Here is a 21,818-nt window from a genome sequence, read left to right as displayed (position 1 = left end):
TTTTGGCAGGCAGTCTCTGTCAGGTCTACTCTAATCAAAACAGTGCACAGTATACAGTAGATGGATGATTAACAGTCATTTTGTCATTCTGGTTGTTATTATTTTCCTACATGGTGGCAGAAACCTGTTTGTATGAGTGTTTGGGAAAAAGATGTGTTTGTATGTGTACCTGTGCCCAGGTAAAACATGGATGGGCCTGTTACTTAAAGAAAGCGGAAAGATCAGAACAAGATCTCAAAATTCTCCTTTCAAATCTGGAGTGAATTTACATCATCACTGGCCTGATAGAGAAAAACAAATTGTACAAATGATTTTCTTTACTGATTGATTAAATGGTAAACATTTAGTTAGTTGTCTTGTCTTTGGTTTGCTCTTCATCAAAATTATTTAAAATTGGATTTGAAGTCACTTCCATTAAATCTGGAGGCGCCTTAGGCCATAATGTTTGCTGGTTAATCACCAGAGAACAGGGCAGATATCGACTTGGTTCTAGTTCTCCAGTTCCAAATATCAAGGTTAACCTTCTCTTAACATTTCTGGTTCCTAACTGGCAGGTTTCTTTTTCTTGCTGTGCATAATTACAGCACTGAATTATGATCAGCATGTTAAATATGATTTGCTAGGACAGCTTATTTTCATTCTTGCTTATTTGAATTTAAATGTTATTAACAGATGTTACTTAGAAACAAATTAAGCACATGGTTCTTTGATTTTTGAGTGAAAAAATGAATATCACTTGAATCATAAGTGAAGCTTTCAGAATGTGATTTTATTTTGGAAAATATACGCAAACCTCACTTTGTGTCTGCTCTGGACACGACATGACCAAATTAAATTTTGCTACAGATGTGGTTAAACTCAGTTAAATATTGTGGAATGGCAATAATGAAGCCATGAATACAATGTAATTTTGATTTTAGCATGTACTGTAATTAAAATGTATAAAAATAAATTACAGTTGCTTTCCATTTTGCTTCCCCGTTGGTCATCTTAAATGGGAGTCAAGGACTGATAATGATGATTCAAATTTGACTGTGGTGTTTAGAAGAATCAGTCATGTTGTATTGAAACATGTTGCTCTATCATACAGAATCAGATGGACATACTGTCACATATTTTAATACTCATCGGCAACAAGTAAGGGCTGTTGCTTTATCAGTCAACTAATGGATACTGATAATAGAAAAGCTGAGCAACGGGTTGGATTAATCGCACATATGTATGTTATGCTATGATAGTCTGATTCTCAGGTGGGTGCAATAAAACAGTGTCTTCCCCTTAAACTTTAGTTTCAAATTGTCACAAAAGCCAAAACAGAACCACAGCCTGTACACCAGTTTTGGAAATAAAAACAAACGTTAAAAGGAAACAAATCTTAAAATTTCCTCAATATTGTCTCTCCTATTTTGCAGCTGTCACGTGTCCAAATGCAACGATACCAGTGGTTTTGTCTCATTGATAAATCAGGCAATTTAAGAAATTATTCGACAGTTAGCATGATGACATTCATTGCACATCAACGCTAAATTATATTTCTAAATGTGTTTAATATAGGTTAAGTACTGACCTACAGTGTGCTTCTATAGTGCTGGATAATGTTATGATCTTATGAACTTAAGCTCTTATACATATACCACACTTAGCCAATTCCCTCAGCTATACAGTAAGCAGTTGAAATTGGAGACATGGAAATGAAAGCCTTTAAACCAATACTATCTGCTATGCTGTGTTTTTGGTAAAATGACAGGAGCATTATGAAGAGATTATTTAAAAAGTTGAAAATATGTCACGCTTAGCCTTTTAGACCTCTGTATATAATTTGCAGAAAGATACATTTACAGGAAAGCATGTTACTCGGACTCTCTTCTAGAACAGTTTGTATCAGTGTCGGATTCATCAATGTGGAAATTACCTGCCAAACCAGCCTGGGCAAGTCAAATAGGCACATCATTTCTGTATGTCATGTATAATTAATGGCTGAATAATTACTAATAAAATGTTATCCCAAGCACAATGAAGAAAAAAAACTAAGCAAACAAACAAACAAGTGCAATGATTAACTCAACCCAACATGAGAAAGTAAAAAGTACATGAGTTGTTTTCAACATCATGTAATGATCAGCATACACAAGCATATCAGTCACTGGAGCAGTGTTAACTGTTTGTGAATGTGATTTTGTTTTCGTTTTTATAGAAATTGAAGCATGATGCAACAAAATGCCAGCACACAATCCCACGAATGATTTCCATGGCCACAACTGAAATTTTGGGAACTGCATGAATGGCGAATACACTGGGAATCATAAATCGATATGATAGGAATTGAGGAAAAGTACCTAAACTGCTGTACTGCTATCTTAAATGTACTGTATATAGATCTATACATTTGAGTATTGTTTGACTTTAACAATCATATCTATGTAACTATGAAAATGAATTACACGAACGACATTCAATGATAATGAAACAATGACAGAGAATCCGATATGCAACCCACACTGCACACCGGCCAGATAATGATACTCTTCTCCTTTCACTTATTAAAGTGTTTGGGGAAAAAAATCATACATTCAGTAACCTGCTGAGGAAGAAGTGCTCTCTGATCAAACATTCAACTGAACGCCAGGACATTTTTCTGACTCCCATACCACACCACTTCTCTTCCTCATTAGAGATGTCCAGCTTTTCATTTGTAGCTGATAACACGATGAGTCATGATGTCCAGTGACGGAATGACAATTACGACAAGGTAGCTGGAATTCGAAAAGTAGATCTACCATTCTCGATCTTCCTTCTGTGTCACTCGCTGATGGGAGTATTTGAGGCATAGGCTGAGCTGAGGGCCGGACTGTGATGTCAGAAAGGAAAAGTGAGCGTGTCTAGGTGGATGTGTGTGTTCAGTACTGAATTGTTTGTGCAAGGAAAAGTTGAGGTTTCTATCCCAGTGGCTTGGCTCATCCTTGCTTTTCACTCAATTTGGGTTCTGCATCACAAATCCTTTCGTCTTCCTCTCATAAATATTAATATAATACTTCATTACCCATTGCCCTTGTCCCTTATAACGACATGAACGAAAAACAAAACAAAATGAAATATCAAAAACACTGAGTAGGTATGACAAATTGCAACATCACATAATAAGTAGAATAAAACCCAAAGGAACGGCAGAGGTTGTATAAACGTTGTGCTTCTTTAATTTCACTTTGTAAAGTCCTCCACTGTCCTGGTTGTGTTTTAGTTTAAACTTTGTTATATTTGAGATATATATATTTAGAGATATATATATCTCTATATATATATAGAGATATATATAGATAAATGTACACGTATAATCCGCACTGAGGTTCGTCTCTTGTGGCAAGCAGAGGGCAAGCAGAGAGGCAACGGGGAGCACCCATCTTTTCCCCCCCTCTGTTTCTGGTTTGTCCTTTCCTCACCATTCATTTGTTTATTCATTCATTCATTCATCAGTCTTTTCACCTCTCTCTTTGTCTTTCAGTAGGTCCCATGGTCCCAAAGGTTAGGACAGAAGGGAGACAGTTTCTCTGAAAAAGAAGGATTTCCCCCCACTATCTATCTCTCTTTCACTTTCTTCTCAGAATCCCGGTTCCCTCGCTTTATTCCCTTAGGTCCTTTGTCATCTTTGGTAGCGTGTCCGACACTTTGGTGTGTCTCGGGAATCGGGCCGTCGAGGATTTCGGTTTGAGGGAGTGGAGATACATGAGAGGGTGCGTGTATGGGCGAAGAGGGTTGATGAAGGAGAGTGAAGAGGGGACAAAGTGACACACTGACATGGCTATCATGAATCTAACGGAGTGACAAAGGGGAGAATGTGAACATCATTAAGTATGTTCACCTTAAATACAGTCAGTGGGTTGTACTGACTCTGGGGGGGTGTTCAAAGAAAGCAGAGGAGGAGAAACTAGACAAAGACTTTGTGTTAACATTTACCAAAGCAAGTACGATGAAATGGATGCATGAAAGTCAGAAAGACAACGAGCAAGGAGGACAGACAGGTAAGGGGACGAGTAAGTGGAGGGAAAGGAAATGGGGCGAGTAGAGAGAGAAGTAAAAGAGCCCGAGTCAGGGCAGTGTCTGGCAGTGCAGACAGTTGGAGCGCTGCTGTGAGAAGTGCTCATCATCTGTAGAGTAGCGACAGGAAGCAGGAGAGGCCAAAGGTCAGCCAGCTGGCCAATGGGAGTGAGTGTGATCCACCGATCAGAACTATGGAAACAAACAAAAAAACAAAAACAAAACAGAGTTGTTTTATTAGTATATGCATTAAAGTAATGCAGTCAGTCATATCTAGCTATTAACTAAATGCTTTGACACATGATGACATTAATTACTAAAAAGGCAAACGTCCTTGAGGTTCTAGCACATGAAGATAATAAACTTTCCACTGGGTTTTTAAAAAAATAATACACACTTATAATGTTTACATTGTAGTCATTCCATTTCTTTCAACTCGTATCTCATAATTCTTCTAAAAGGTGGAATTTGATCACCTGCTGACATGATATTTCACATTGGCAATGCAAGATCTGGTTTTACCAGTGGCCATCACATTTTTTTTTTATTTTCTTCTTCCTCTGAAATTCATAGGATATACAGGATATTACTTTAAATGTGATATTTTATTCCCATGTCCTATGTCCCAGTTTACAATAATGTATTTCTTTGTGTTATCTGTGCATGTATATATTCTCTCATTTGCCCTGAGGCTGTCTTTAAGCCTGAGGCATGTGCACTGAAGAAAGCTCTGGAGTGGCAGAGTCCAGAGCTTTTTGAGCAAATCATGTGGCCAATGTTTATAACAGAGGGACAGTTGTAGAAAACAACATCCTGTGTTTTGTAATGTCACATGGAGAAAAGAGAGATGCTGTCAGACAGAAAGGGTTGAGTGGAAGAGGAAGGAGATGGGGGGAGACTGGAACAAGAATGAGGAGGTGGATGAATAAACAGGTAAGAGAAACAGAGAGAAGCATGAAGGAAATCCTTCACATTAACTCGACAGCCTTTGAGATTTTAATGAGAAAAATAAGTTGCTATTGATGTCATCATCAGCGATACGTGATGGATTGTTCACTTTATATTTCCTCTGCAGGTTTATTATTGTTTTTGTACACATATAAGATACAGCACGTACACCTTTTATGTGGTGTCATCTAATTGTTCTGAAACCCCAAGATTTGTATGCACGAGATTCTCAAAGGCTTCTTTCATGTTAAAATTCCTGCATGGACGCAGCGCACACACACAAACAGAAACACCCACCCACACGCACACACACACACACACACACACACACACACACACACACACACACACACTCTTTTACACACAGCATTACACAAATGCAGCAACAAATTACACATGCGCGCTGCTCAAAGACAAAGTTTCATAAATAAAAAGTAGGTATTGCATTAAAAGGATCAATACGATTTCATATCAAGAGTCCATCCTCTAGGCAGAAAATCAATATTTATAATAAAGGTTTGAACCAGCACACTCCTCCAACACACACACACACACACACACACACACGCTGAAGTGGAACATGGCGTTTGTCGTGATTCTGTGTGTCTCCATCGATCTTTTCTTCTGTACATAATAGGAGTTGCACCAAACATCCCAAACTCATTCTAAAGTTTTCCTAACTTGTCTATTCCTTACCCTAACCTTAAAATATGTTTCCACCTTAAAATTCAATGATTTACAACATGGAAATGTCCTTTTTGTCCCCATAAAGGAGACACGTCCCCATATTGCTGTGTACACATATTTAGGTCCCCACAACGTCATGACCTAGACGGGAATTGTTCAAAGTGGGAGGTGGGCCTCCCCAGGGGGGTTGGAGGAGGCTCAGTAAATGGAAGTGAAAATATTTTACTGACAGTAATTATGGAAACGAGTTCACATACAGTAGAATAGCCCTACTGTGTGTGATTTGGTTAAAGATATCGTTCAGAGATACAGTAGTTTGGGGGATTTTACAATCAGACACCAATAAGTACATCATTTTATGTATTCACATTATGCAATGTTAGGCTTTCTTCGCTCAAATATTGACTGTCTTTGGGATCAGATTACAACCAGTAGACCTTGACCAGGAGACTGAGGTGGGTTAAGAGCCCTTAAAGCAAGCTTTGTCTGGGGAGAGGTCACAGTCTCAGAATATGACATCCTTGAAGAGTACACGCTTCAAACCTCCCACTTTTGTTATGTGCCGCTTTGCACTTGTGCATTGAAAAGCACTGTCTCACCATGCACGTCTGTTTTAACACACCTTTCTTTTCTTCTAAACATTGCCACTGGACCTAACTTATGAAAAAATAACAAAATACACATGGAATAGGTTGCTTATAAATCTTTTATATCTTGCATTAAGTGCGAGTGAAGGGTGTGTTTTAAAATGAGTTGGAGCTGTATTTTGAATTCATTACACCTAACAAGCACGGGTTGAGTTTAATCCCTCTCTCATCCTCATTTTACCTCGCCAACTCCACAGTGGCACAAAATCTGTACTCAAGACAGATGCATTTGTGTTTCTTACAGTGGCGAGGACTCTTTCGTCGCCTGCCTGATAATTACCCATCTGTCTGCACTGTATGTCTCTGCCTGCACAAAAGCTGCAGGACACAAATGCACACACACGCACACTCAGAGAGCTCAAGAGCTTTCCCCTTCCTGTTTACACCTTCATCCATTATTCACTCCATCCGCCAGTGTCTTTACATGCGCATGTTTGTGAGATCGCACACATCCAGGCACACACTCACAAACACACTCATACACAGGCGTCTCTCACGTTGGGGGTTTGAAGAGGTAAAGGCAGATTATTAATAATTCACTTCGTCATTTTTTGAGTTTTGTGTTGTTTCCATAGCTCTGAGGTTTTCTTTGAAGTACCACATGGCAGTAAAACGTGAACCAAAAAATGTCCCCACATGTTGCAAAAAATGTCCCCACTTGTTTACTGCACTAAAATCCAGTGCAAGGGGGATCTATGCAGGCCTGTCCTTTCTGGAAGAGGGTCTCTGGTCTGGTGCGCTCCCTGAGATTTTTCCCATTAAAAGATATTTTTTGGGGGGGGGATTTATTGGGGTTGCAACGATAGAAGGTTTCGTATTCTGCACAGATCCGAAAGCAATTTGAAGCAAATTTGTTACGTGTAATTGTGATTTGTTTGACTATATAAACAGAAAGGACTTCATAAATCAAGTCACTCAAATTGTTATTAAAAACCGATGAGAAATGAATTTATGATCTATGTACTTTTTAAAATGAAAGATTACTCTAATTAAGCTTATTATATGGGCACAAATGAAAACAACTGTCCCTGTTGGATGGGAGATTTTTTTTCTCCAATTCCTTTTACTGTAATCACCACACACGTCTCTGTTCGCTGTCCCTTTCTCTCGCCGGGGTGAATAACAAGCTTTCAGGATGAGGACCAATGTGCGGCCGTTTGATTGGCAAATGTGTAATATAACCCAAGGAAAGGGGCAAGGATGATGGTGAAGGTGGGTGCGGGGGCGTCAGTGGGCTTGTGGTGTGAAAATTTATCTTAAAAGAGATAAAGGGATGTGGAATAAAAAGATAAAAAAAGAGGAAGGCCAAAAATGATGATGATGCTTCCAATTCGCCTCCACGCCATTGCCCTGTGGCGTCTGCTTGTCTGCGTGCGGCTCCCACAATGACAGCTCCCACTCTCTGCGCCATGTTTCCACACTTCCAAAACAGGATATTTAGTTATGTTTCTCTTTCTCCTTTAAACTACCATCTCTTCAGTAATTCCCTCCTATGCAGGCCCTCAATAATCTTTCTGTTTTGCTCAAATCAGTCGAGTTCAGCTCGGTTTGATTCCACTTTGTTCCAGCTCCTCAGCAAGTGCTTTATTCCTTTACAAGGCAAGTGCCTTCTTAGCAAGTGCTTTACTGGTTCTTCACAAACAACAAAGCAAACACATTCAAACCTTTAAGAATTATATCGCCTTCCTTTTCGCTCCGCTAAAAATAGTCTATCTTACCTGTCTTACCTGCGCTGGCTACAGTGTTCTCCTGTTTGCACTTTCCAATGGTGATGGACACATCATCAATGGCAATGTCCCCCTCGAAATTCGGGCCTCGGATTCCTTCAAATATAATCTGTTCAGAGAAGAGCAAAGGAAACATATGGAGGCTCGGTGAGTATATCTGACAGTAGATAACAGCTGTATCAAAACAACAATTTGGAATTTGTCTGAATGTCATTTTTACAGTAAATGGTAAAGTTGCTGTTTCTGTACATCAAAACACACAGCACAGAAAAGAAAATGCAGGTTGTAAAACCTCATGTATTGAGGCTTTAGCATAATTCCTACAGTCTTATCCCATAATACTTCTTGGACACCACAAGAACAATACTAAACAGGAGACCCAGCTGAAAACTTTCCCGGCGACTTCCCTATTTTAGCCACCAGCCATCTGCTTTTGACTGACAGCCTAATTACTGTGGTGTACCAAGGTACCAAAAGCCCATCGCACCAAGCTAATCAAAAAAACAAGAGTATTCTGCCTGGGATATGAGGAGGGGCAAAAACAAATAAACAAGAAAACTGTGTTGCTCCGCAAAATTACAAAAGCAACTCTCGCGGCATCGGATGTTATTGGCTCTAACTGCAGACACCGTTTCTTTTTCAGTGTTTAATCTTAAATACGACAGCTCACAGTGGAATCACGTCTGAAGGATTTTCAGTCCTGAAGTAATGATGGCTCATTTGACATTTTAAGTATTTTCTGCAGAAATGTGCTCCACAGAAAAATAGGTGCCTGGGCTCATTCATATGTTTATATTTCCGACTACATTACCAACAAGCCCTTCAGCAAGGCGCCACGCTCAAGTTATTCCACGAGAGCAGGAAGAGTTGCAGGTGATGCTGATGAAAAACTGCCCCTATACCATTTCTTTGTAAACGGGTTAGCAAGAGAGCGAGCAGGTGCATACATGGAGGAGTAACAAACGTGCATGACTGGCTTCCCTCTACAAACACCATCTTTTAACACCAATGCACTGTTGAGTGTTAACAGAATAAAGAAAGTGGGGCTCGCCATCAATTTGTGTGTAAATATACCGAGCCACGGCAGGATTGGATTCAATTAACCCGAAGAAAAGCCAGACCCGACCCCATACGCGGCCTAAGTTAGTGCAACGTGTGGAATGGAGGAGCAGCAAACACCGCGGTGACCATCTCTCACTGCCAAGACATTCCATTACCTGTGTTTTAATCTGCGAGTGTTGTTCTGTTTGCTCCTAAAAGCTATGTCACTTTGAAGTATCAAACAGAAATTCATGGGGCAGATACCAATAACCACACAGTCGCGGAGCAGCGCGTGCATGTGAAAGTCATTTCTCCAGTTCACCTGGGCTGTATAATCATGAAAAAAAACAAGTAGAAGTTGGAGACTCATGAGTGGCCACTGATAATTCTGTAAATGTCCCTCAACTAGATGGATCAACTGTGTTGACTCCTTCTGGAGAATCGCTGAACAATATATACCTAGATCCACTCAGTCAACTGAATGTATGCGCTCACACACGCTTGAACTTTCTACTCTGTAGCACGTTGACATTGCTTTTAGCGATGAAAAGTGCTCTATAAATGAAATTTATTATTATTATTATTCAGTTACATTCAAAGGTAGGAAGCACAAGAGCAGTACCACGTCTTCCCCAATTGCTTTCTAATTTAGTCCTAGAATTGGGGATATCATTTTGAAGTATAAATACAATAATATAGGAGCAGGCGTCCATTTGACTAACCTACTCTTAATTGGACCACAATTTTCAAAACGAACATCATGTTGCAATTAAAGAAGACTCAAAACCAGAGATTGAGACCATAAACTCATCAGGAAAATGTTCACTGACGTTATAAAACAAGGGTCATTTTCACACAGACTACTACAGAAATTGACTTCTTTTTGTAATCGTCGAAATTTTCCCTCTGCTGGTCACTTGAGAGAATACAGGTTTCAGGCACTTCCGCAGTCCACCTGTGGTTGGACCTCAAATCTGTACATTGAACATCATGACGAACATGACATGTGCTACGTGACGCTTGCTCGGTCTGCACCATAACAACATCCTGCTCACCCAAATTGGTCCTGACAGGGAGAAACTTAAAGCTGACTGAGGGATGTGGCGTGAGAAGGCAGCAGCACAGGCTGGATGGGTTTGGTTGTGTTCATTTGTGCTGGAGTGTTTTTATATTTTTTTAAGCAGATGGTCAGTGTAAGTAATATTCGGATGTAGTAGAGGGAAGAGGCTGATTCCTGAAATGGTCACTCTTATCTAATTTACAAATGATAAATGATTAAAAAAAAATGTGCCTGTGAATACTATATTGTTTTATTCAGTGTTTTATTTACCGTCTTCTTCTATTCTCTGTGTCTCGTAGTGTGCAAGCTCAGCAGACTACAGCATCCCCATAACTAACTACAAAAGCACACGCGTACAAACACGCCTGCAGTGACACTGGAGCTACGCATGCATGCCTCTCTGCACCTCCGAGCACAAGACACCAGATTGTTGGATAATTAGAGTTGATGAGCGGGGAAGCCCAGAGAAACACTGGCTTTGACGCAGCACACACAGCAGCATCACAAATAGCTTTCTACTTTAAGCAACAACAACAGCAACGCAATCACACTGAGTAGAATTTTTAACTCAAAGATATCAAACAGGAACGGCAAGGCGCAAAGCAATGCAGCATCCTGGCGTGCTACACAGGATGGCAAAATAATGATTTGATGTGTTGTTGTTGTTTTTTTCTGGAAAGGCTCCGGGAAACAGGCTCCTGCCCTTTGACTTAATGTTCACTGCTGACCGATCAAGCTGAAGTGTGAGTCGCCTGTGCCAACAGTGCCTCACACTTACACATCACTGCTAGGCACTGTGCTGAAGTGTACACACGTGTGGATCTCAGACTTTCTCAACGTTGGGAGCAACACAGTTGCTTGATATACAGTCACTGAACATTTTTTTAGGCACGGATTTGACTATGGATATTTCAGATATATATATATATATATTTTGATCAAACCAAAATTGAGTAGGACCCCGTGACCCCTAGGACAACTTTGTGTAAAGCTCCCAGAGCTAATGTGCCTGATAGACAGCTTGTGTACTGTATGTGTGTGTGTGTGTGTGTGTGGGGGGGGGGGGGGGGGGGGGCGTGTGTGACACTGCAGGATCAAAGGGTGTACTGTAATGTGTCAGGTTGGAGTTGTGAATGTTTCGTTCTGCTAAGCCGTGTAACCTTTAATGTTCCCATTGATGTGCTGTCCACATACCAGAGGGGACGCAGCTACCAGAGAGTGTAAAACAGAGTGTGTATGTGTCTGAGTGTGTGTGTGGGACAGAGAGAGAAAGAGGTGCACAGACAGCTTTGAAATACATGTGCAGAAGAGAGTCACTGCTGTGTGAGGAACACAAATGTGGGTTGGCCTCGTTTCAAACAAGCCCCCCAGGTACAAAACACTGTGAGGAACACAGATGGCCTCTGGGTAATCCATAGAGAAGCGAGTGAGAACACAGATATTCTAATACAGCATGTTACCTCTTTTTTTGTATCTCTATTGATTGATTTTACATGTTCACGTATCAGTGAACAACTAGCATCAAGTGCACTTCACAGGGACGTGTGATAGAAGAGGCAGACAGATCATGGTTCGACGGAACGATAAAAAAATTTAAGCAAGAGCAATCGCCACAGACCCTGATTGACCATATCATAGTGGAGAAACTTATGTGAATGTGAATGGGCAACTCAAACAAAATGTTTCTTTCCCCCTGCAAATGCAATAAACCCAAATCAAGAGCAGAAATGCTCATAAAGAGGCAGTTCACATTTCAGGGATTTACAACTCGAATATACACAGACATTACTAATCATGGCCGGCGGGCAGTAAACAACTTAACTTCTAATGCTTTCTTATGGGTTGGCTCTACCCCTGTTTACGATAAAAGGACTTGTATTAATGCAAGCCACTGGCTGGGCTGCAGCTCTTATTATAGAGAGGCAGGAAAGGAAACTGTTCATCATTACTTTTCTTGGACGGAGCACAAAGAGACGGGAAACGCTGAGGCGAGTGGCAGTACCTCAAAGACCTCCAGTGCATGCAAGTCAGTGAGCCGTGCACAGGACTAGAAAGTTTGTGTTCTCTGTGGACATGCTCTCAACATGAAGCAGAAATGAAACAAGTGTCAATATGCAGTCACTCCTGCAGTCTGTGGAGCTAAATAACATCTACTTCAAAGGCCGATCCTCCGAGAATTCAGCTGAATTAGAGAATCATGTGAAGGCAGTTTAAAGGGGAAATTTGAGACAGTGTGTAATGGACACTAGAAGGCGATCACTGTAAATTTCTCTTGGGAATTCAGGTTAATGGTCCTTAATTAAACTGGGTTTGGACACTGTCCCGCTTTGGCACAGACCTCTTGCCATGCATGAACTCGCCTCCCAACTTTTATGAATAAAATTGACAGAGTGTTGAGTAAGTTCAAGAGAGAACAACCCAGACTGTGCAAACAGTTGTACGATGTTGTCTGTGGCTCTGGAAGACCTTTTGTCAAATCTGAGAAAAGAACAATCCTGATACCGTAATGTTGGTTTGGGTGTGAACACTGCATTTTTAACCCCAAGTTTACAATACCACATTAACTTGTGAATTCATTCTTAGCATTATGCATTCAATTCAATGTTTTTGTGATGCCATTCTATCTAACTTTATGATTTAAAGGTCCAATGAGAAGGGATGAGGAGATCTATAGGCAGAAATGGAATATAAAATTCATAATTAGGTTGGTATTATAATCACCTGCATTTTCGTTGTGTTTTCATCACCATAGATATCGAGAGTGGCTCCTCCTCCATGGAGTCTGCCATGTTGTATCTCTATGTTGCTGTAGTAACCCAGAACAAACAACAACCAAACACTGGCTCTAGAGAGCGCTTTTTTGCATTTTTGCTTTACGTGAAGACCAGATCCTCCTACACTCTTGAAAGGAGAGGGGTATTTAGCTGGTTTCAAAATGCAACCTTACCACTTTATGCCATTGAATCCTAGAAAAACAAACGTTTTCATGTGCATCGCACTGCAGCTGCAGACTGGAGTCTCTGTGAACAATGACGACCAGTGGTCAACCTGCTGATTGAATGTTTGTTCAGCAGACACAGCGACGCCACATTCACCTGTCCCGGTTAAAAGAGGCAGAAATAATTCATTGTGGAAAAAAGTGGAAATGTTTTTTTTTAAAAATAGGTGTGACTAACTTATGCTTGTGAAGAAGAATTCATAGAATTAATCATGCACACTAGATACTGTTTGGCACCCGCATAGCATGGACACTGTTTGGATACTGCCAAAGGCTGCTGGTCTTCACATTGCATACTGTACTCAAGGAAACACAGCAGACCAATCCCTGGTCATCTTAAACAGTCCTCTGCTCCTTCATACTCATCAGTATCAAATGTTTCGGAAGCGGCGAGCTATAGTTATTGGCAACATTTACGTGACAGAGCCATTATTAATTCCAACTGCTTTCCCCCCCAACCAAATAAGCTAAATAGAGGAACACAACAACAGCAATTGTGTCAGGTAATTGTCAACAGCAGACAACTTAATCATTGTTATTGATTGTAAGGAAACCAGCACTTTCCAGGGACAGAGAGGGGTTCAGAATGAAAGACAGAAGAGGGTGTGGTAAGACAGGGTGGTGCGGGGAGTGGCAGCGATAGGAGCTGAAAGAAAAATAGGGAGGACGAGGCAGAGAGAGAAAACCTGTGAGAAACAGACAGGTCTTATTCCATTTCATCAGGCCCCTGGGGAGATCGATACATAACAGAAAGTAGTAACAGGGGTGGAAAAGTGAGAGTAGGAGAATGAGAGAGTGAGAGTGAGAAAGTATGTTTATCAGCTCGCCTCCTCTGGCTGGTGCTAGGATCAAGGCTGCTCTCTACATTATTTAGCAACTCTATTTGTTACGTGGCAGTGGTTTGTGTGATTGGTGTGGTTGGTGTGGTGTGTGTGTGTGTGTGTGTGTGTGTGTGTGTGGGTGTGTGTGTGTGATAATGTGGACTACACAGTTTACTGATCTGTCTGTTCTAGTTCTTGTAAAGGTTATGAAATATTCAACAGAACGGCAGCACGAGAGATATTTACACTCATATATAAATCATACAATTCCTTGATCGATCAAACAAAAAAGAAAATATTTAGTTAGTCAGCTTGGTTAAACTCCCAAAAATATGTTGGCCTGGACAAACGTTTGAATTAACAAATGTGAGGGAGAAGGACTGTACAAAGTTACACTCATTTCAAGTGAACAGGTCAAGGTCACGGGACAGAAATCCCCATGCGAGGAGTAAGTAATATCATCTGGGTGATGCATGTCTGTCTGGGAAGACTAGTTTCAACCTCGTATGGTATAGTCTACATTTGTGAGTTCATGGTGTGGTATATAAACTCTTGTGTTGCTCTGTTCATTGTCGAACCACCTCGAAGCATGCTGAGAGGGTCTCGATCCAGCGCTGTAGTAAACAGTGTCTGAACTGCAAACCATGTGATCCACGTGTCTGAATTCAATCTTCCCCTTAAAGACGAAACTCGTCTATCATTTCGATATTCTACTCAGACCATCAACCTTACTCCTTGAATTAAAAAACAGTACATATGAAGAAAATCAATCTAGAATGGAGTACTTGAAGCTGTTTCTTCCTGTTTGATATATGTTTATGTACTCGCACTTTCACTAGTTAGGTAATATCTTAATGGTTGAATTAACTAATCGTAAGTGGCTTTAGACAAAAGCGTCTGTTAAATAAATGTTATTTATGTATTTATATGTAATCAAAGTTATGGAATGTATTAACAGTACAGTGCAAGTATGCACATGTTGGAAAGACCACACAAGGAAGAGAGAGCCAAGAGAAAAATTATACACGGCATCCTTCAGTTGCCATGGAGACAACCTCTCTCTCGTGTGCATCCTTCCTCATTCATCCACCCTGCCTCACCTACCTTTCGCCAGTCACGACACAAATGGGGGATGAATATTTAAGATGCATTAAGTGATTTATTAATGACACAAACACACACTCATGTCTCATTCTCTCTTGTCCATACACCCACTTCCTCCCAACAGCCCTTGTGTTGCTCACAAACACATTGCCATACATGTTTCTGACTGGTATTCTCTTGTCAGTTTAATTCCTATTCAAAACCATCAGGTTATGGGTCTGGGCCGATTAGGCCAACTGCCTTAACACGGCATAGACAGTGCAGGATGGTAGAGGCTCTTCCTTGTGACTGCCTCTCTTGTCACAGCGCCCACGTACAGTACGCTGTTTGTTGTGTGTGAGTGGTGTCTCTGCATGCATTTTGATCTATAATTTGTGTGTAAACATGTGTCTCTGTGTCAAGCTGACTGGGCATGTTCTGTTTCTGTGTCCAGCTCAGAGAGGTGATACTTTCAGACCTTTGGTGGTTTATCTCCATTCCTCCCATTTGGCCCCTAACCTGCGTTTTACATTTTCACTGACCCCTTGGCCCTCGATTGTGATTCAGTTCCAGTTGTCCCAACAGGCACGTAACCTGAAACACTTCAGTCTGCCCTGGAGTGGGGATATAAATGGATGCTGTTTACACACTTTCATATACAGGATGAAATCTACCTGATTAAATCATGTCCTGTATCTTTAAATGGTTTAAAAAATGGATTGTTGTTTTATTCTAAGACAGAAAATTAAAAATGTTCACAGTCGAGGAAAATGTCTGTTGAATTCATCTCGGTAGAGGTGTGTATTTGGCACACACCCATGACAGCAGTATGATTGCTAATAGTGAAGGAAATGAGAAAAATAAAACCTGAAACCATTATATCTGTGTTTGGAAAAAAGATGACATATGAGAGGAGCCCAAGAAACATACAGTGTTGCCTGTTACTGTTTCAGGCTTAATTCTCTCTTTAATGGTGAGAGAAACTTGGTGTTGCAGAGGAATAGTTAATGAGGAGCAAACGCAGCCCCCAGCTAAGGCCTTCAGCCCACATTCATCATGGATTCAATTTCCCCTATGCACGTACAAAGAGTATCTAGAATCATTAGAACACAACTAGCAGGCACCCCCTGCTCATAAATAAACCTGTTAATTGACCTGTCATAGCTAATTGCTGCAGGGTACTGGGAACTGCTGTATGTGTGTATTTAAAAATCAGTTTCACTGTATGAGCACGCGTGTCCATATCTTACACGCACGCTTGATGTCATTTCCCTGGGCTGTCATTTCATCGATCAGCTGGTCTCATCTGTCCAATAGCATTGCTACACACCTGCCTTGTTAGCCTATCATCTTGCTGCTGTCTGTTTAAGTATAGTGCCTTAGTGCCTTAGTTCTGTCATGCTGCTGTTATGCGCACCCTCCACCTCCATATCGACGCCTAGTCATCATTGACTCACCAGTGTCTGGACTCCACGGGGGGATTTATTTTGCCACTGCCCAGGACCTACGCCCTCTACTACAATATCTCCCCATGGCGTCGAAGGGCCAACGACTCTTGTCAATACTTTGTCATCACATATTCTGATGAATCATTAATAAATAATAATTCTTCCCTTTCCTGAGTCTGAGGGAAGCCTGTTTTTAAAAAAATCAGCGAATATTTCCTCACCACCTGTTGGCTGTCGCCTTTGTGTGTGGGCGCGGGAAACAAATCCAAGTTTTCGGGGCAGCCCAGGCTCTGTAAATTAAAAACTAAAAAATGGTGCAGACCACACAACACTGCCAGTGCAGTTTGTAAACATCACTCATCGACAACTTAGGAGACGTGCTAGCGGGTGACGCTGCTCTGCGTTTTCGACAACAACAAACAGAGAAACAAGCTCTCTCAAAAATTGCTTACTGCCCCTTTAAGAGGCAGTAGTCATTAGCCTTGAGACAGGAGTGTGTGAAGCAGACCAGGGCCAGAATCGACCCAACGGGCCCGACTGTCCCAGCTCGGGGTCGGAGAGAACGATAAGTGGAGTTAAGAAAAAAAAGACCACAAGGAGGTTTGAGGCATGTGAAAACAAACACACACACGCACACACACACACACACACACACACACACACAGTGAGTGAAAACAGCTGGGAAGATGAGTGAGGGAGAGGAAGCATCGTGTCCGGTCAGAAAGGAGGACTGAGTCATCTAGTTTACTCGACCACCTCCCAGCAGGGATGAGCTAACTGCAAGTGAAGCTGCCAAAGAGCCGATGGGACCTCGATGATGTGTCAACAGACAGTGCTCAAACACGGACCCCCTCCTCTGTTAAGCCTCCCAAACCGTTTTCTCCACCATCGACCGAAAGAGTACAGTAAACTTAAACTTTAAACTTCTGGTGAACTCAGCAGGGGGAAATATTATGCAGCTCTGACTGGGGAAGGCTGCACCCCTTGAGCTTAATTTGAGTTTGAGTTTAAGATAGGAGATATAGCACACATGAATTCAAAGTTAGTTCAAAGTTAGTTTTGAAGGAATCAACACTGATATGTCCTTATAAAAAGCAAGTCACATATGTATTGGCCCTGGTGTTAACCTCAAATAGTCTCTAATTGTCCAATCAGGCAATTGTATTGTATATTGGGTCCAACAGTGTATTTAGTCTGTATTCAAAGAAACATTTACAACAATCCACCATTTTAAGGTTTTGGAAACTGACTGAGAAACAAATTTCAGTGCACATTATCTGGCAAATATCCAATCCATGTCACTGGCATTGATACTAATCCAGTGCATTGAGTCACAGCAACACAAACTACAGATATTTTATTTATTCATTTTTGTTCACAGGTCATGACATGTGCGTACACACGTACTCCATGTGTGCTGTTTGGCCCTTTCAAGTCTGTGTGCAATCTCATTCTCAACCCCTGAGATCAGCACATTCCTGGCGAAGTGAATAATCCTCTGGTTACCGTGTGAACCAGGCTTGTTGCTGACCTGAGTGTTCACTAAATGGCTCCTCATCCAACTCCACCTCCCCACAGTGCTAAGATGTCAAGATTCAATGATTGAAAAATGCATCTTAGTCTCCCATATATAAGCTTGGAGTTAATTTATATTCATCAGACTTTTCATTGTATTCATTAGTACTAGTTTTTGCACAAATGTGTGTTGCTTGATAAATAATTATGTGGTACGTATTGGTTCCGGTGGGCAGACTCTCTTACTGCTTACTCCCTGAGACCATGATGAGTAGCAGTGGCCCATGGTGCTGGCTGGAACAGGGCGGGTGTTTGGCAACACAGCTTGGGTTCCTTCTATACCCTCGTAGCTTCTCTGTTGCTAAAAAACATATTTTTTCCCTCTCATAACTGATACCTGTTGGTGTTTTGTCTCAACGAGAGGAGAAAGAGATTTTAAACATGTATTAACACTGATGAAGTGGGAAGTAAGTACAACTACAGAGCTTTTAAAACCACTGTGGAGGATTTTCTATGAAATATTCATGACGTACCAAGCATAATTTCATTCCCAATTCTTTGTGAAATTCCCTTGATCCCTGATAACCCCCAGAGTATTAAATGCCCCCTGTTCTATGTAGGCGGAAGTAGAGACCTTCCTCGTGGGGAAAGACAATAGAACGACTACAGTAGAATAAATGTGAGTAAAAAGAGGAGACAGAGATAACAGGAATAAAGTGAACATAAAAGCATTTAACTCTTTGTTTCGTACATTTTTTTCCCATGTCCTTAAAGCCAGCCAAAGCAGACCTGACACTTTAGTCAGTCCCTTTAAATTGACCCTGGAGAAGCAAACACTGCAGGGAGCTTAGAGATTGAGATCTTTCAACATCAAGCAAATATTACAGAGCACTCTACATGTTTGCCTCTCATCAGAAGATGATGCCACTGCATCATAGCTGCTTAAAGTAAGGCTGCAGGACCTTGGAGCAACTTTCACATACAAAAAGTGTCAGGACAAACAGGTCCAGACAATGTCGCCCCTAAAAAGATGAAGCACACAATCAGAGATTGTCCCACTGGAAATACACTTTGGTTTGGCCAGTGTAGAACATGTCGGAGGCAGGACATGATGCAAAAACTATGCTGCAGAAATTGTGGTGCTTGGTTTACAGCACATCGAAGATGGCGGACCAGGCTACTGACTGTGTTTGCACAAAAATACAAAGGCTCTTAGGTTGCATCCTCTTCTCTCTTCATTAGTTTCTCTATGAAGACAAACATCATGTTTTTTTGTAATTATCTGTGTTAGGAAGAAAAGCAATCACCAAAAATCAACCTTACCTGGAAGGGCCCACTAGGGCTGATGTCAAAGCACGCCTTCTTCCAGTCCGGGCCTTGATGACCAGACTTCGTCCAAATCACCGAGTCCACCGAAGCAATGCTTCTCACTCTCAGAAGCACATTCAGAGTGCCTGTGAAAAGTATGCACACGTGCATCCCCACAGGCGTACACACACACACACACACACACACAAACGCAGATAATTAGAAACTGTCAATGAGCAAATGATGAATACTGAGTTATGGCAAAGCTGCAGGCAGAGGTTATCATTATTAAATGTTGAAGGAAAACATTCTAAAGAAAATAACCCAAACAAAATGGCCTTTTCACCTACAGTAAAAATTAGCACATATTAAAGGAGAAGCTGTGCTATTTCAGGTGGAGCATTTTATTTTACACAGATATAGCTATGGAGCAAATGGACAGCAGCAAGGAGGAAGGAAGAGAGAGAGTCACACAGAAGTAATGGTGATAGATAGATAGATAGATAGAAAGATAGAAAGATAGAAAGATAGAAAGATAGATTGATAGATAGATAGATTGATAGATTTCATTGATCGCAAACTGAGAAATTTCAGTTACAGCAGCAATCACACAATGCATTTTACAAAATATAAATTTGATTTGTTGATTAATTGACAAGTGCAAATGAACTCTGTGTTCTTTACAGTTTTTTTTCAATTGCTAACAAGCATTGCGCAATACCGAAGCAAGTTTTTCAAAACTCTTCACACAGTCAGCATCACCAACATGCATCTGGGCCAAACAATTAATCTCACCCCCAAAACTCACTCAAGTCACCACAGCACTTCCTACACGTCTCAAAATAAGCTTGTTCTACCAGAACACTGGCGACAATTCTCACTCAACACTGTCAGTCACAACACACTGACTTATTCTCTCAGTATTACATTATAGAATAAGGATAGCACATGTTACTTCACTGACTGTACTCAATATGTAAGAAGAACGAATCGGAAATTACTTCAGTATCCTTTACCTGTGTAAAAATCCTAAATCCTAAAAATCCAGGGCTGCAATAATGTCTACTTAAACCCAACAACATGTAAAGTATAATCAAAATTACTGTACAGTGCTGTGAGGGGTCCAGTTCTCCCACTCTCCATCATTTCGAGGCTGATGGCTGCAAACAACCGAGTCCGGATCTGTTAGAGTAAAAGGGTTTTTTCTCTCCATTCTCTGTAATATTGTAATGTCTCGACCTTATAATGTAAAGTTCCTTGAGACAATGTATTCTGTGATTTGGCGCAATACAAATAAAATTTTGTTGAACATTGAAATGAATTGCATTTGGCCATAAGTTCTCATCAACATAAGTGGTCTTGTTCTTCCTGTCCTTTGTCCTCCTATCCTCATCCCTCTCCCTGCCACTCTTCTTTCTCCCACCAAGCTTTTTTCCGTGATCCATATTTCCATACAAAAAATTCAAATCCCATTTTGTCTGTTTTGTTAAAAGACTAAAAATACATAGGCTTTCAGCTGAATTTGCAATTGGCCATTTTTGATCATGATTTATGAAAAATGTGGTCATAAATGCATTTTGTGTGAAAGCAATGAAAAATTATCCACATTTTTTTTTCCAAATATTGTATGCTCTCTCTCTCACACACACACACACACACACACAAGCAGACTCTGATAAGCAGACAATTGATTGGACTGAGGTAAAGCAGTGTCAGGGGGGCCGATGAGAAGCCACAGCTCTATCAGGGCTACTTGCAGAATCATGAGTGGGGAAGACAGCAGGGCTCATGTCTTGTGTTGGTCCCTAACCTCAGAGTCAAAGCTTTGCACAACTGTGTGCACCGACAAAAAAAAAAAAAAAAGAAAAGAAGGAATTACAGTCTCTGTTCTGGCTTGTGCAACCCAAAAAACAACAAGCCAAAACATGTTATTCAGACTTCTGAGTAAATTACCAATTCAGGAGCATGAGAAAGAGGGAAAAATCCGGGCTTAACTAAATCCTTTTTTAATCAAACCTTGCTAGACAACAAGCTTATCATAATGTTTTTCCTGAAAATGAAAATCTAAACTAAAAAGCTGGAGGTAAAAAGTTAAACAAGTAGAAACAACATTCACTATTTGGTATAAAATAACTAAGTGTAATATGTTATGTAATTGCTACACTAACACAGCCAACCTTTCGCACAGTCAACAAGACCTTTTTTGAAATCCTACACAATGAGTATCATCCAAACAAACCCACAAGGACGCAACATTTAAATTACCTCAAACTCTAATTTGTCTTCCATCTGCGTGAAGTGAAAGTAAAACCAGTGATTCCAAGTAAGCTTGCCAGTGGATCCCTGCAAACCTGAGCCAGTCTAAAATCCAACCCACTGCCAAATAAAACTAATTAAATGGTGTTTATTGTTGCTGCCAGCTAAACCAAAAAAGAAACGTTTCTTATGCTCATTGCTGGCCCGTTAAAACCAAAAGTCGGAGGGCATTTTGCTGTCTTACCTA

General features: G+C 40.8%; 1 protein-coding gene across 4 annotated transcripts in view; it reads right to left on the bottom strand.

Annotated features, from left to right (window-relative positions):
• Nucleotides 1-371: 371 nt before the first annotated feature.
• Nucleotides 372-21,818, bottom strand: part of LOC118302636 (MAM domain-containing glycosylphosphatidylinositol anchor protein 1) — a 149,342-nt gene continuing 127,895 nt past the window's right edge. For 3 of the 4 annotated variants that reach the window (XM_035628940.2, XM_035628939.2, XM_035628941.2), the window contains 3 exons: nucleotides 19,331-19,461; nucleotides 8,033-8,150; nucleotides 372-4,224 (listed from right to left, as the gene is read on the bottom strand). In XM_035628940.2, coding sequence (XP_035484833.1) covers nucleotides 4,139-4,224; nucleotides 8,033-8,150; nucleotides 19,331-19,461 — 335 coding nt within the window. In that variant the 3' untranslated portion in view covers nucleotides 372-4,138. The remainder of the gene's footprint in view (nucleotides 4,225-8,032; nucleotides 8,151-19,330; nucleotides 19,462-21,818) is intronic. The other variant, XM_035628942.2, reaches the window with a different exon arrangement.

The sequence above is a fragment of the Scophthalmus maximus genome, chromosome 4, assembly GCF_022379125.1.
Source record: "Scophthalmus maximus strain ysfricsl-2021 chromosome 4, ASM2237912v1, whole genome shotgun sequence".
Lineage (NCBI taxonomy): Eukaryota > Metazoa > Chordata > Actinopteri > Pleuronectiformes > Scophthalmidae > Scophthalmus > Scophthalmus maximus.
The sequence above is the reverse complement of the archived record's forward strand: the minus strand, read 5'-3'. Positions and strand labels throughout refer to the sequence as shown.